At 37.4% G+C, this 15,089-nt stretch overlaps 1 protein-coding gene across 1 annotated transcript in view; it reads left to right on the top strand.

Annotated features, from left to right (window-relative positions):
- LOC124554738 (F-BAR domain only protein 2-like) overlaps window positions 1–15,089 on the top strand; it is a 280,178-nt gene that overhangs the window by 154,489 nt on the left and 110,600 nt on the right. The window contains exon 12 of the mRNA XM_047128385.1: window positions 2,244–2,404. Within this exon, the coding sequence (XP_046984341.1) occupies window positions 2,244–2,404 (161 nt within the window). The remainder of the gene's footprint in view (window positions 1–2,243; window positions 2,405–15,089) is intronic.

The following is a 15,089-nucleotide window of genomic DNA, read 5'->3' as shown; positions in this document are numbered from 1 at the left end:
GTAACTTATGAAAATATAGTATTGTAAGCATCCAGAAATTCTCAGATTACCAATTTCTCATGTAATTGTACAATGAAATTAGAGAACAATTGATTTGAGCAAGGATAGGCTTGCCTTAAGCCTATAATTGATGACAACGGTATGAGTTTATCGTGGCATTTGCAAATGTTCAAAAGTTAACAATATATCACAATACAAATAGGTATCGATACAATCGGTGAAAGATTATGCAAAAGCAATGCAAACAGTAAAATGTGCAAATGCAGAACTTAAATCGACACACAAATCTTGTACATGCAGTTTCAAACAAAGGAAAATATCTGAAGTAATTTTTTATATGTAAATAATGTGCGCATCACACGGATTTTTCATGCAGCATATTTCTATGCACACTTCTACACTGGAGTGCTGACGAAGAACACTGCAGCGGGAGTTTATCTCAGTCAGAATTGTTAAAATGTGGAGCACTAACAAAGCATGACTTCTGCCTGTTGCAGCTAACTATGCAGGTACTTGTATCGGTATTGGCTGATGCATTTGCGATAAGATGTGAAAACATTGTGGCAGCTTTCTTGGTTTCTACTTTTGAGATGAGCACACACAGTGCCCGTTCACTTCTGTCGCATTGAACCAACAAAATTCTCATCAAAAAAGTAAAAAAAATAGTGTACAAGTTGAGTGTGTAATAAAACAGGAGTTCATTTCTGCGTGTGTTTGGGGAAACATCCAGGGGCTTTCAGAGGTACACACAAACACCATTTTTTTTCTCCTGATTCCATTATCTAGCTACATAACTCTTAGTATTCAAATAACCTGCTCATATGATGACTTACAGGAGGATAAGATGATGAATAGAAGGTCTAAAACCGGAGTCCTCTCGTTGCACCGCATGAAAGGATCCAACTGTAGTTTCACTCATTGTCCGTTCTTCAATTTAAAATTCAGATTAAATAGCAAATAATAAGTTTTATATGCAAGCCATAAGATATACTTTGAAAGACCATCTTCAGCATGAAAAGCATAATCTTGTATCACCAGTCCTTAAAAAAAGAGTGCTGATGTTAATAATAATAATAATAATAATAATAATAATAATAATAATAATGGCCCAACATACACAATAACAATAATAATAATAATAATAATAATGGCCCAACATACACAATAACATTAATAATAATAATAATAATACTGGCCCAACATACACAATAACATTAATAATAATAATAATACTGGCCCAATATACACAGTAACAATACTAAAATGTAGACTTTCACGGCCTGAAAAATCATGTCCATTATAATTATCCAGGCTGTTATGCCGTGGTCAGTTGATCAATTTTGTCTCAATTCCCAATGTTTCGTCTCCGACTGCGGGAGACATCTTCAAGGGGGTCCGTAGGTCGATGGAAGGTCCAACACGCCCACTGACTCGCTACTGACCTACGGACCCCCTTGAAGATGTCTCCCGCAGTCGGAGACGAAACATTGGGAATTGAGACAAAATTCATCAACCGACCACGGCATAACAGCCTGTATAATTATAATTGACACAATAACAATAGCATACAAGCTTTTGGATATATGGATTATTTCACCTAAAAAAATAAAAAATAAAAAAGATGACGATCTGGGGCTTTTTGAGGATCAAATAAGTCACCCAGGCCCTTTGGTCAGCGAAGGCACAACACAGACTGACTGTAATTAGTGAAATACTGGTAATTGTTAATTCATCCATTTATATTTTGTCACTTGGTAAGCAGTTATTTCCATATTTACTTGACTAGTTTAAATTTAAAAATCCTTTCCAGGAAAAGTAAAAGTACACTATTTTGTTTTTGCTTCTTTCGCCTTTTGTTTGCCATGAGTATAATATGACTACAAAGAAGTCAACCAAGTTGAAATTGTTCACTATAGCAGAAGTAAACACTCCTAATAAATCAAAGTAGCCAACAAACCTATTGCACATAGCAGAAATAGTCAGGTGTTACGAATGTTAGTCACATGTGTTGGTGAAGTCTCGGGTGTGACTATGGGGTGGATACAAAAAACTGAAAAATAGATTGTGTGGGCATTTTGACCCCTTCCTCTTTTTCTTTCCTGCATATGGAGTACACTCATGGATTCCCATGATTGGTTTTATTCTGCTTTACATGTCTGAACCAGTGTTGTGAGGAAGCAAATCTGTGAATACTAATGTATATAATTGAATCATTTTATATACTTATGTGCAAATATTCTCAGGAAACCAAGTAGTGATCTTTTGGGATTGAATCTCTTCCAAAGTCCGACTGCATCTAGTGCCTCAACCCCAACAGGGAATCATCCATATGCACCACTACACAGCCCAACGCAGCCAACAGTTAGCAGTCCAGCTCCATCAACATCATCATCACGCTATGCAGGTTTGTAATTTAATCTGAGATAATGTCATTTAATTTATTATAAGTAAAGTTTTTCATACTTTTTTATCCAGCCAGTCAGTCAGTCACCCACTTGGTAATGAGTGAGTCAGGCAATGCTTCAATACTTCCCAAACAAATAAGTCACATGCTGAAAGAAAAATATTAAATTTAACAATAATGTGCAGGGACTCTCAGTTTCAAGAATATAAAAAAAATCAAATTTGAATCCTATCTTTAATACTGAATGACTCCTTGTTTTTTTATTTTCCATTTGTGTTTTTACCAGTTAAGTAGATAGTGCGGTCAAAGGTGAACATGTCATTTACAAAAACCACATACACTGCAACTGCTACAAAAATAAAATATTGTTGGTATGTTAAACCCTAATTTCTTTTCCTCTCATTGGGTGCTGCTACATTTCCTCTTAATATTTTATGAATATTTGTTAAGTAGGTTACTGTTTTGTGAAATACACAGATATGAGAATGATGAACTTTGTTCAGGCTCTTGATCATTGTCCAAATCCTTAACATCCCAGATTTGTGGCTGCCTTGGTGTCTTGGTTGCCTTAATCTTCTTATACAATTTTGCTGCAACACATCCAGTACTTTTCCAGTTTTTGTCACCTTCCTGTTACTTTTATGGTTGGTACTTCCCATGCTTCCTCGGGGGTTTGTCAATGCCTTGTATGTTCAATTTTTTGTATTCAGTGCAGAACTCGTTTTCTTTCTTCAGTGGCCAGATTTTGTGTCATTTTACTGCTGCTCCCAGAATTTTGTATGTTCAGATTTTTTTGCTATTTTCTCATTTGTTGTAAAATGGTTTTCAATGTTCTTCCACTTATTCCATTTTATTGCTATTCTTTCATCATTCCTGTCTGTTACTGGTTGGTAGTTAGCTGTCACAGTTGAGCCACTTAAAGTATAAGGTGTGTAACTCCACTTTCCCTTATTTTTTAGATAAGGTTAGGATCTTGTTCAGGAAGTGGCATTCTGTCAACAGAGCAAATTACGTTATTTGTAACTTGCATAGCAGCTTAATATGCAGCAGCACAAATTTCTACTGTATTCAGAGACATCTATCTGTTGACCGCTGAAGTGGTGTAGTTGCAAGCTACACCACTGTGCCTGTTGTTGTTCTTAGTTGCTGCAGGTAGTTGTGGATGTCTAACTGTTCCTGTAATAGGATTTTACTTCTGCAGTTGTTTGAATTGTGTTCTGTGTTATTCACCATGAGTTAAAGTAATAAAGACAGCATTGAGGAGCTGATTAATTGGGACAACAAAATATCCAGTGATGAATATTTTCCATGACATCGAGGTAGCCCAGTGCTTGTCAGTGTTTTGACATCAAAATTAATAGTTCTTGTGTTTGGATGCACTTACCAATATGAAGTGCAATATCTGAGACATAACAGCTGTAGATAAACTTGACTTTGTATTATTATGTGGCCTGGTAAACGGAAAATACCACAACGGCAACAAACTTTATTGTGTAGCCATTAATGGAAGAAATGAAACAATGCATAAGAAATACTTTTTGGAAACATTCAAAATCTCTAATGGAAGAATTCATAAAAAAGGTAAAACTTACAGAGCCTCCATGTGAAGACAGCTGAGGCTAGGAAACTCCTGGTAACAAAACTCCTGAAGAAAAACTGGTAATAGTATGTGACCACATAGCATTATTTCACTCTTATTCGTCTCACTGTACTATATATGCCACAATCCACACAAAAGATATTTATCAGAAAACTTAAATATTTGACTGCTCAAGAATTTGTACAAATAACATTGTGAAAGTTAAAGGAAAATGTCAAGTGAAGAAAACGTTTACCGTAGAACAACACCAGTGTACAGTGTGATAACTTTGCTAACAAACTCGTCTGTTCGAGAGATGAACAACAAAAGGTACAGCTTCAACAAGGCCATGAATTGCATCTACATAAGGCTGAAAATGGTAGTGTGTCCATGAACGTAGACACTGTAACGTTGGTTTCCGAGTGTTGCTGTTATGCCGCTTGTTTTGATTTAGAAAAATATGTATCCTCTCATAGACTGACATGTCAAGTAGCTTACTAAAAATAATTTATATGCTTCCAATTCGGGAGTGCCATGAGCTTTCATCAAAATTAGGATCATTGTACGGTGGGGATGAAGTGACCGGATCTCGAAGTTCCCAAGAAATTGGTGCCTGTTGAGTCACACACATCGAAAAAAAGAGCACCCTCCACAAAACACGTTGTCATCTATAGCAATGTTTGTACGGGAAAGAACAGGAAATGGAAAATAACCATGACATTAGTGAAACTAGTTTAAAGTAAAAAAAAAAAAAAAAAAAAAAAAAAAAATTGAAATCGTGCACTAAAAATTCATGACTAGTGGCTATTCCTTCCTATCTCCCCAATGATGGTGATTTTGGCTCAGTAGAAAATTACAGCAAGGTACAACAGATATTTTGGCCTAATGATTGGTAGGAAAAAAATACCTTTCAAACCACTGTAATGACAGTGACTTCTTGTCTGTGGAAAACTTGGTGTAGTCAGTCATCAAGAGGACTGGCACTGAAAATCACCCAGTGTCATGGCTAAATATGCAGTGGATTTGGTACTAAAAGATTGATCCATCCACATTCTTTTTCAAGGAAACTTGCTCAACAGACATGGAATTTCACAAGTTAGACTTCAAGTTGAGATCTAAAAAAACGATGCACTGTTTTTCTAATATACCATAAAATGAGGTGAATCTGATCATAAACGGCAGTTTTTTTTTAGTACGCCCATTTACTGTAGTGATATCTGAATAAAAATTCAGTATGTTAATTTCACAACCTTGATAATGATATATTCATGTATTACATTACTTTTAATTTATAATTGCAGTTATTAGTTTAAGTTAATTGTTCATCGGTTTCACCACCTCGGTTGAGGCGAATCCAATCATCATTGTATTTTGTATGCATGAACGGAAGAAGACTTCCAGTGGAGTGAATCCGATCACTATTTTGATTTTTAAGTAACATATTGCTGTATTTGCAACAAAATTTTACAATTTATATACTAAACACATTTTTACAAGCACATTAAACTTAAGATTTTTGCTATAAAAACACTTGCATTCATGAAATTTGACAAACAAATATTAATTTTTAGTTATTGTATGTCGCAAACAATGTGAAAAGTCCAGAATGAGATTTTCACTCTGCAGAGTGAAAATCTCATTCTGGAAACATCCCCCAGGCTGTGGCTAAGCCATGTCTCCGCTATATCCTTTCTTTCAGGAGTGCTATTTCTGCAAGGTTCGCAGGAGAGCTTCTGTAAAGTTTGGAAGGTAGGAGACGAGATACTGGCAGAAGTAAAGCTGTGAGTACCGGGCGTGAGTCGTGCTTCGGTAGCTCAGATGGTAGAGCACTTGCCCGCGAAAGGCAAAGGTCCCGAGTTCGAGTCTCGGTCGGGCACACAGTTTTAATCTGCCAGGAAGTTTCAATGTGAAAAGTACTTACTCAGTGTCATGATCATCTATGCCTTCAAAAATAAATTTACCTTGCCTTCTATGTTCTGCAAAAACTTTTTTAATAATGTGGGCTCTTTCTACCTCAGTTGCATCATCAATTTCTGGAAAGACAAAATAAACATTATCATCAAGAACTTTGTTTCTCAGAAATGTCATTTTTCAGGTGTCATTAGAGATGCTTTAAATTTTACCAATAAAAAACCTGAACCTTTTGTTTCATAGGAAATTTTACTATGGTGAAAGCATTTTCTTTAAATTCATGCCAATCTTTATCCTTTTCCTTGTCCATTTCTCCATTTTCATTTGACTCGTGCTGTTCTGGATCACTGTTGGATGTTCTGGATAGGGACTCCCTACTTGCAGCCCCTTCACTATCATTTTCATTTAAGTCACTGACAGTAAATTCCTTTTCCTGGAGTTAATGCCAAACACTTTGCTTGGTGCAGCTTTCCTTGGTGCAGATTTCCTTTTGTTTCATTAGAGCGAACCTGTTTCAGTTTCATTTTGAAGACTGTTGCGCAAGAAACGTTTGATGGTCTGGTGCCATGTGCATTATTATCGGTTGCTTCTGGAATCTGTGAAATGACGTTATTGGGAGAGAAAGGAAAAATTCCTGCTTTTCTTAACCCAGATATCACATTTGATATGGACGTGATAGCTATATTTTCAAAGGTTTTTTCAACAACCTAGAAAATTTGGATTTTGGCACCACTCCTCTATTCTTCCTTTCCAATCATATAGCACATTTCCCCAAGTTTTAAAGGTCTAAAAAAGACCACACCAAGTGGCTGACACAAATGAGTAGAATTAGGTGGTAGAAGCACAAATTTAATGTCCTCTTCCTGGCACAGTTTAATCTTGTTACATGACAGATTACTCTGGAGATTGTTTGGGAAGTCCCAAATTCATATTCTTGAGGAAAAAAACCTTGTTTCACAAAGCGCCTAGCATCCAGCGCACGTTGATCTATCAATTATTCGGATGATTTCAAAGCGCATCGCTATTGGTTTTTGAACATTTTTGAACGCATTCTAAGTTTATTTCTGAATGAATAAGAAGTTGATTTTTGAATACGTGCGTAGCATACTTGATATCTCTGCCAGGGGAATCCCCATCGCACCTAGAAATAAACTTTCCTGCAGACAAAAGAGGACGGAGCTACACGAGCTGAGTGGAATAAAGCCGAACAGGTGAATGCCAATCGCTGTTTATGTGGTCGACTGGGTTTTCGAATGATTAGCGTTGTTACAATAGCTACTGAAACCGTAGGTTCAGACCACCAGAATTGAAATGAACGACTAACAGTGGATTACATATTGTCTTCTCGGTGTATCCAAGAAAATTAAATTTTGACCCAAAATTTTTTGCCAGACCGCAACACTAGTAAGGGGCAGTTGTACAGTCCCTGGCTGGCAGCTGCTTAAGTTATATTCTGGGCGTAGCACAGAAAACGCGTTGTATGAATGCGTTGTATGAATGCGTAATAACGTCTAACCAGAGAATAAACGTGGGATAACTAAACTGGTGATTGTGGTAGGGTTAGTGAAGCTAACCAGAGATTAAGTTTTGACACTGGCAGGAATAGTTGCAAAATTAGTGACTGCAAGAAGAAGAAGCTAGGACATCACACAAATTATGGAAGAATATGAGGATTCCAAATTTATATAAAAATTTCGTACTACTACTTTTCGGTCTCATGTTTCAGCAACTGGAGAGTATGAACAAAGTGTGAAACTATTTCGTAACATGAAGCTTTTTCCTTGTAGTAGGCCTAATAGGCATTTGATATTGCTACTTCTCGACTTATGTTCTGTTGTGTTATAAAAATGACCATTTGTGCCAAAATAGTCTTGTTTATTTGGTGTGTTACAATTACTACAATATTAGGCAACCCTGTTTCGTGGCAGGCTGAGTGCCACTATCTAGTATTGCCTCAAGCCGAATTATGCGTTTTAGTGTGATTCACGAAATTCCGCTCTTGGAGTATCCTTTAATGTCTTGTTTCTTTTATGACACAGTTTAAGAGCTTTTAATGTATTACACGTACGAACATATGGGCTTCCTGCGTCATCATAGCTGTGTGAGCACAGTGACGCCTGTTACCTGGCACTCTCTGGCTACTGCTGAAACGAACCTACTTCCAACAGGTCACGGAAAAATATTGTGAATGGTTGTTTGAAAAGCATTACTTTCAAAGTAAATTTCCTTTTACACAAGGTGAACTATGTGCAATAATGTAGGATGAATTTCTTAAATCTGAGTGGTTGACTCTCATTTAAAAATCAACTCTTTGAGGACGATCATTTAGAAGAATTTCGAGCCTAGAAGATCAGACATTTATGCCATTGTTAAAAATTTTACTGGCATATTTGTGTGATGTATCTTCAAGTGTAACACGCGCAAAAAAAGATAAACGTTATATGTGAAAGCTTAGCTTCTCTTGCAGCTTATTAATCTTCGAGACTAATATTATATGTGGAGGCTTTTCTTTTCTTTTCTTTCCTTCTATTTTCTTGTAGCAACACTATTTATATTAATTTAAATCATTAACTTTTCCCATTTGTGTGTTCGTGCAACTTAACAGTGATGTTGCTATTGGCTGACTACATCACGTGTCCTATGCTCTGAATATTGGCCAGCAGGATTGCGTGACATGAGCTATGACTGGCTTACAAAAGTACGTCGCAACCTCGATTTCAATGCTTTGGAAAGTAACGTGTGGTGTTAGGTTGAATTTGAATTTATGCTTTCATAACACGAAAATATGCAGTGTACATGTTGCTGCACATCAAAGATCTTTCTAAAGCATGTTGTTTCCCTGAGTTTCATTTTCTAAAGTGCCGGGAAATTCTACACCGGTGTATAAAACCATAACCATTGAAAGGATTGATAAGTTTTACAGTTCCGAGGATAGGTACACTGTCACTTAACATGGAAAAAGTGTATTTTCACCCGGGAGAAATTTTATTTTGAACTGGGAAATATCTGGACATTTTTTTTCCTTGTCCATGTATACACCCTAGTTAAGCATCTCTTTCATGCTCTCACAGTGACTAAACAATATTGTAACAAAACATGTCGCTCTTCATTGGATCTTCTATCTCTCTTATCAGTCCAACATGGCAATGGTCCGAGATAGATGAAAAATACTGAAGAAATGGTTGAACAAGTGCCTTGTGAGCAACTTCTTTTGTGAATGAATTACAATTTGTTTCATATTCTTCCTATGAATCTCAGACTGTCATCTGTTTATCCTACTATTTGTTTTATGTGCTCGTTCTAGTTGAAGTGGTTCCAGGTCGATACTTCTATATGTTTTACGGTGGTCACTGTTTCCAGTAATTTGTCATGAATAGTGTAGTTGTGTAGTAGTTGATCTCTCTACCCGTTTATGTGCAATATGTGTAATTTATGTCCAGAGCGAATTGCTAGTCCCTGCACCATTCATCAATCTTTTATTGGTCCATATGCAAATGATTACTGTCTTCTGGTGGTGGTATCTTCTTATAGACAACAACATCATATGCAAACAGCCTTAAAAGAGCTCCTTGTACATTCTACTAGATCATTTATATACATTGTGTGATCAAAAGTATCTGGACACCCCCCAAAAAATTAAGTTTTTCATATTAGGTGCGTTTTGCTACCACCTACTGCCAAGTACTCCATATCAGCAACCTCACTTGTCATTAGACATTGAGAGAGAGGAATGAGGAGCTCCGCAGAACTCACGGACTTCAAATGTGGCCAGGTGATTGGGTGTTATTTGTCATAGGTCACACTCCTAAACACCCCTAGGTCCACTGTTTCCGATGTGATAGTGAAGTGGAAAGGTGAAGGGACATGTACAGCACAAAAGCATACAGGCCGACCTTGTCTGTTGACTGACAGAGACCGCCGACAATTGAAGAGGATCGTAATGTGTAATAGGCAGACATCTATCCAGACTATCACACAGGAATTCGTGACTGCATTGGGATCCACTGAAAGTAATATGACAGTTAGGCGGAAGGTGAGAAAACTTGGATTTCATGGTCGAGGGCTGCTCATAAGCAACACATTATGCCGGTAAATGCCAAACGATGTCTCACTTGGTGTAAGGAGTGTAAACATTGGACGATTGAACAGTGGATAGCCATTGTGTGGAGTGACAAATCACGGTACGCAGTGTGGCGATCCAATGGCAGGGTGTGGGTATGGCGAATGCCCAGTGAACATCATCTGCCAGCGTGTGTACTGCCAACGGTAAAATTCGGAGGCGGTGGTGCTATAGTGTGGTCATGTTTCTCATGGAGGGGGCTTGCACCCCTTGTTGTTTTGCATGGCACTATCACAGCAGAGGCCTACATTGATGTTTTAAGCACCTTCTTGCTTCCCACTGTTGAAGAGCAATTAGAGGATGGTGGTGATGGTTACACAACAACAACATCCCAGTAATGGACTGGTCTGCACTGAGTCCTGACCTGAATCCTGACCGAGCGAGGTGGCGCAGTGGTTAGCACACTGGACTCGCATTTGGGAGGACGACGGTTCAATCCCGCGTCCGGCCATCCTGATTTAGGTTTTCCGTGATTTCCCTAGATCACTTCAGGCAAATGCCGGGATGGTTCCTCCGAAAGGGCACGGCCGATTTCCTTCCCCATCCTTCCCTAATCCGAGCTTGAGCTCCGTCTCTAATGACCTCGTTGTCGACGGGACGTTAAACACTAATCTCCTCCTCCTCCTCCTGAATCCTGTAGAACACCTTTGGGATGTTTTGGAATGCCAACTTCGTACAAGACCTCACTGACTGGCATAAATACCTCTCCTGCGTGCAGCACTCTGTGAAGAATGGGCTGCCATTCCCCAAGAAACCTTCCAACACCTGATTGAATGTATGCCTGTGAGAGTGGAAGCTGTCATCAAGGCTAAGGGTGGGCCAACACCATATTGAATTCCAGCATTACCGATGGAGGGCACCACAAACTTGTAAGTCATTTTCAGCCAGGCGTCCGAATACTTTTGATCACATAGTGTACATTGTAAATAGTTACTGTCGTATCAAACTTCCTTGGGATACCTTTGAAATTACCCCAAGGAAAGCTGTACACAGGACCATGGCTTGTTACAAAAGAGGAGGAGGAGGTCATTGACAAACTTTCACTCTTCATTCCACCTGTTCACCACTACTTCATTTTCTTTCTTCTGACAGTGCTGGAGACATTGCATCCTGAATGTAAAATGATGATGATGATAAGTAACAAAGGTTATGTAAATTGGTTGTTGTTGACTGATAAGTATAATTTTTTATAGTAAATAACCTCCACGAGGTTTATTATTATTATTATTATTATTATTATTATTATTATTATCTTTCCTTTCTCAGACCTTAGGTCTGGTTCGGAATGAAAGTGACGCGGACCTTGATCAAGCGTCACTTCCTTTTAACTGTACGGTATATGTTACATTGCGTTTAGGAACTTTCGGGTAATTGAACATGTATCAATAATTACGGATTTCTGAAGTTGTATATGTAAGTTTGGATGTAGCTGTATTGCATTGATGTACTGGTGGATATTGCGTGGTATGACTCCTGTAGTTGAAAGTATAATTGGTATAATGTCAACTTTATCCTGATGCCACATGTCCTTGACTTCCTCAGCCAGTTGGATGTATTTTTCAATTTTTTCTCCGGTTTTCTTCTGTATATTTGCTGTATTGGGTATGGATATTTCAATTAGTTGTGTTAATTTCTTCTTTTTATTGGTGAGTATGATGTCAGGTTTGTTATGTGGCGTTGTTTTATCTGTTATAATGGTTCTGTTCCAGTATAATTTGTATTCATTATTATTATTATTATTATTTATTATTTATTATTCCCGTGGAGGCGCGGGAAAAGAATAGGCCTCCGGTATGTTCTGCCAGTCGTAAAAGGCGACGAAAAGAACAAACCACTAATAGGGCTAACCCTCCTTTTAGTGTGATTAGTTGGTTCAGGACAGAACTAAAGAAGCCTCGGACGAGCGCCATCATGGTCGGGGACGACGCTTGAACCCTATGCCCGCCCACAATGGTAACGACACTGCTAGTCAACTGGAAAATGATTCAAATCCAAATAGAGGTGTTTTGCAGGATATGCTTCCTGCAACCACCCTAGAAGGAAAACAAAGATGAGATGGTCAGATGAAGTTAATCGACACCTCGTGTTCTGTTATTACCAAGCAACAAACCTAGGAACCAACACAACTGGATACAGATCACAAGTATACACAACATTTATTACCAGATACCTAGAATTAAAATTTTTAACAGAACAACGACTAGCTGATCAGATCCGTGTAACAATAAAAAATAACAGGATACCCCAGTCAGAATTAGAAAACATCAAACAACAAGTACAACAAATACTGGGACAAAATAATGTGCAAACAGAAGAAGAAGAAAATACAATAATGGACTCAAACATCCCAGAGCAAACAAACAAAGAACAACACTCATCAATTAAACAGTCAGAGGAAAACGAAATCTTAAGACAGCCACCAGAACAAGCACAAATAGAACACGAAGTGACACACATGTTAGATATAGAAGAAAAATTTCAGCTGACATATATAGAATACAAAGACACAAATACAGACATTACACCATTCTTGCACAGACCGCCAAATAACCCACAAGTCGAAACAACAATAAAAACTATCAACACAATCATACACAACAAAATAAATGGAAACACAACTATGGAAGAGTTACAACTACTGGTTTATATAGGAGCACTCACTGCACTAAATATACACACTAGGCAGAGATCAGAACCAACCAACACACAGAAGAAACCCACAAAACCAGCATGGCAACACAGGCTACAGATCAGAATAGAAAAACTGAGAAGAGACATCGGACAGCTAACACAATTTATAAAAAGTGAAATGTCAGAAAAAAAACGAAAATGGTTAGGTAAAATCTCACAACAAGAAGTGATAGAGCAATTAGATGAAAAGAAGCAGAAATTACAAGCATTGGCCAAACGACTTAGAAGATACAAAAAAAGTGAAAATAGAAGGAAACAAAGCCAAACATTCAACACAAACCAAAAGAAATTTTACCAGACAATAGATAACACACACATCAAAATAGACAATCCCCCAAACATAACAGACATGGAACACTTCTGGAGCAACATATGGTCAAACCCGGTACAACATAACAGGCATGCACGGTGGATACAAGCAGAAACAGATAAATACGAGATGATACCACAAATGCCTGAAGTGATAATTTTGCAACATGAAGTCACCCAAGCAATTAATTCTACTCACAATTGGAAAGCCCCTGGAAAAGATAAAATAGCAAATTTCTGGCTAAAGAAGTTCACCTCAACACATTCACATCTAACTAAATTATTTAACATTTACATTGCAGACCCATACACATTCCCTGATACACTTACACTTGGAATAACTTATCTCAAACCTAAAGATCAAGCAGACACAGCAAACCCAGCTTAATATCGCCCCATAACATGCCTACCAACAATATACAAAATATTAACTTCAGTCATTACACAGAAAGTAATGGCGCATACAACACAGAACAAAATTATAAATGAAGAACAAAAAGGCTGTTGCAAAGGAGCACGAGGATGTAAAGAGCAACTGATAATAGATGCAGAGGTGACATATCAAGCTAAAACTAAACAAAGGTCGCTGCACTATGCATACATTGATTACCAAAAAGCTTTTGATAGTGTACCCCACTCATCGTTACTACAAATATTGGAAATATACAAAGTAGATCCTAAATTGATACAGTTCCTAAACATAGTAATGAAAAATTGGAAAACCACACTTAATATCCAAAAAAATTCAAATAATATCGCATCACAGCCAATACAGATTAAGCGTGGAATATACCAAGGAGACTCATTAAGTCCTTTCTGGTTCTGCCTTGCTCTGAACCCACTATCCAACATGCTAAATAATACAAATTATGGATACAATATTACTGGAACATACCCACACAAAATCACACATCTGCTATACATGGATGATCTGAAGCTACTGGCAGCAACAAATCAACAACTCAACCAATTACTAAAGATAACAGAAGTATTCAGCAATGATATAAATATGGCTTTTGGAACAGACAAATGTAAGAAAAATAGCATAGTCAAGGGAAAACACACTAAACAAGAAGATTACATATTGGATAACCACAGCGACTGCATAGAAGCAATGAAAAAAACAGATGCTTATAAATATCTAGGATACAGACAAAAAATAGGAATAGATAATACAAATATTAAAGAACAACTAAAAGAAAACTAGAGAAAGACTAACAAAAATACTGAAAACAGAATTGACAGCAAGAAACAAGACAAAAGCTATAAATACTTATGCTATACCAATATTGACCTACTCATTTGGAGTAGTGAAATGGAGTAACACAGACCTAGAAACACTCAATACACTTACACGATCACAATGCCACAAATATAGAATACATCACATACATTCAGCAACTGAAAGATTCACATTAAGCAGAAGGGAAGGAGGAAGGGGATTTATCAACATAAAAAACCTACATTATGGACAGGTAGACAATTTAAGAAAATTCTTTATAGAACAAGCAGAAACTAGCAAAATACACAAAGCAATCGCTCATATAAATACATCAGCTACACCACTGCAATTTCATAACCACTTCTACAACCCTTTAGATCACATAACATCAACAGATACGAAGAAAGTAAATTGGAAAAAGAAAACACAACATGGCAAGCACCCGTATCATCTAACACAGCCACACATCAATCAAGACGCATCCCACACATGGCTAAGAAAAGGCAATACATACAGTGAGACAGAAGGATTCATGATTGCAATACAGGATCAAACAATAAACACCAGATATTACAGCAAGCATATTATTGAAGATCCCAATACCACAACAGATAAATGCAGACTTAGCAAACAACAAATAGAAACAGTAGATCACATCAGAAGCAGATGTACAATACTAGCAAATACAGAATACCCCAGAAGATATGACAATGTAGCAAAAATAATACATCAACTGCTTGCCTTACAACATAAACTTATAAAACAACATGTTCCCACATACAAGTATGCACCACAAAATATACTGGAGATCGATGAATACAAATTATACTGGAACAGAATCATTATAACAGAT

The sequence above is a fragment of the Schistocerca americana genome, chromosome X (assembly GCF_021461395.2).
Source record: "Schistocerca americana isolate TAMUIC-IGC-003095 chromosome X, iqSchAmer2.1, whole genome shotgun sequence".
In the NCBI taxonomy this organism is placed as follows: domain Eukaryota; kingdom Metazoa; phylum Arthropoda; class Insecta; order Orthoptera; family Acrididae; genus Schistocerca; species Schistocerca americana.
The sequence above is the reverse complement of the archived record's forward strand: the minus strand, read 5'-3'. Positions and strand labels throughout refer to the sequence as shown.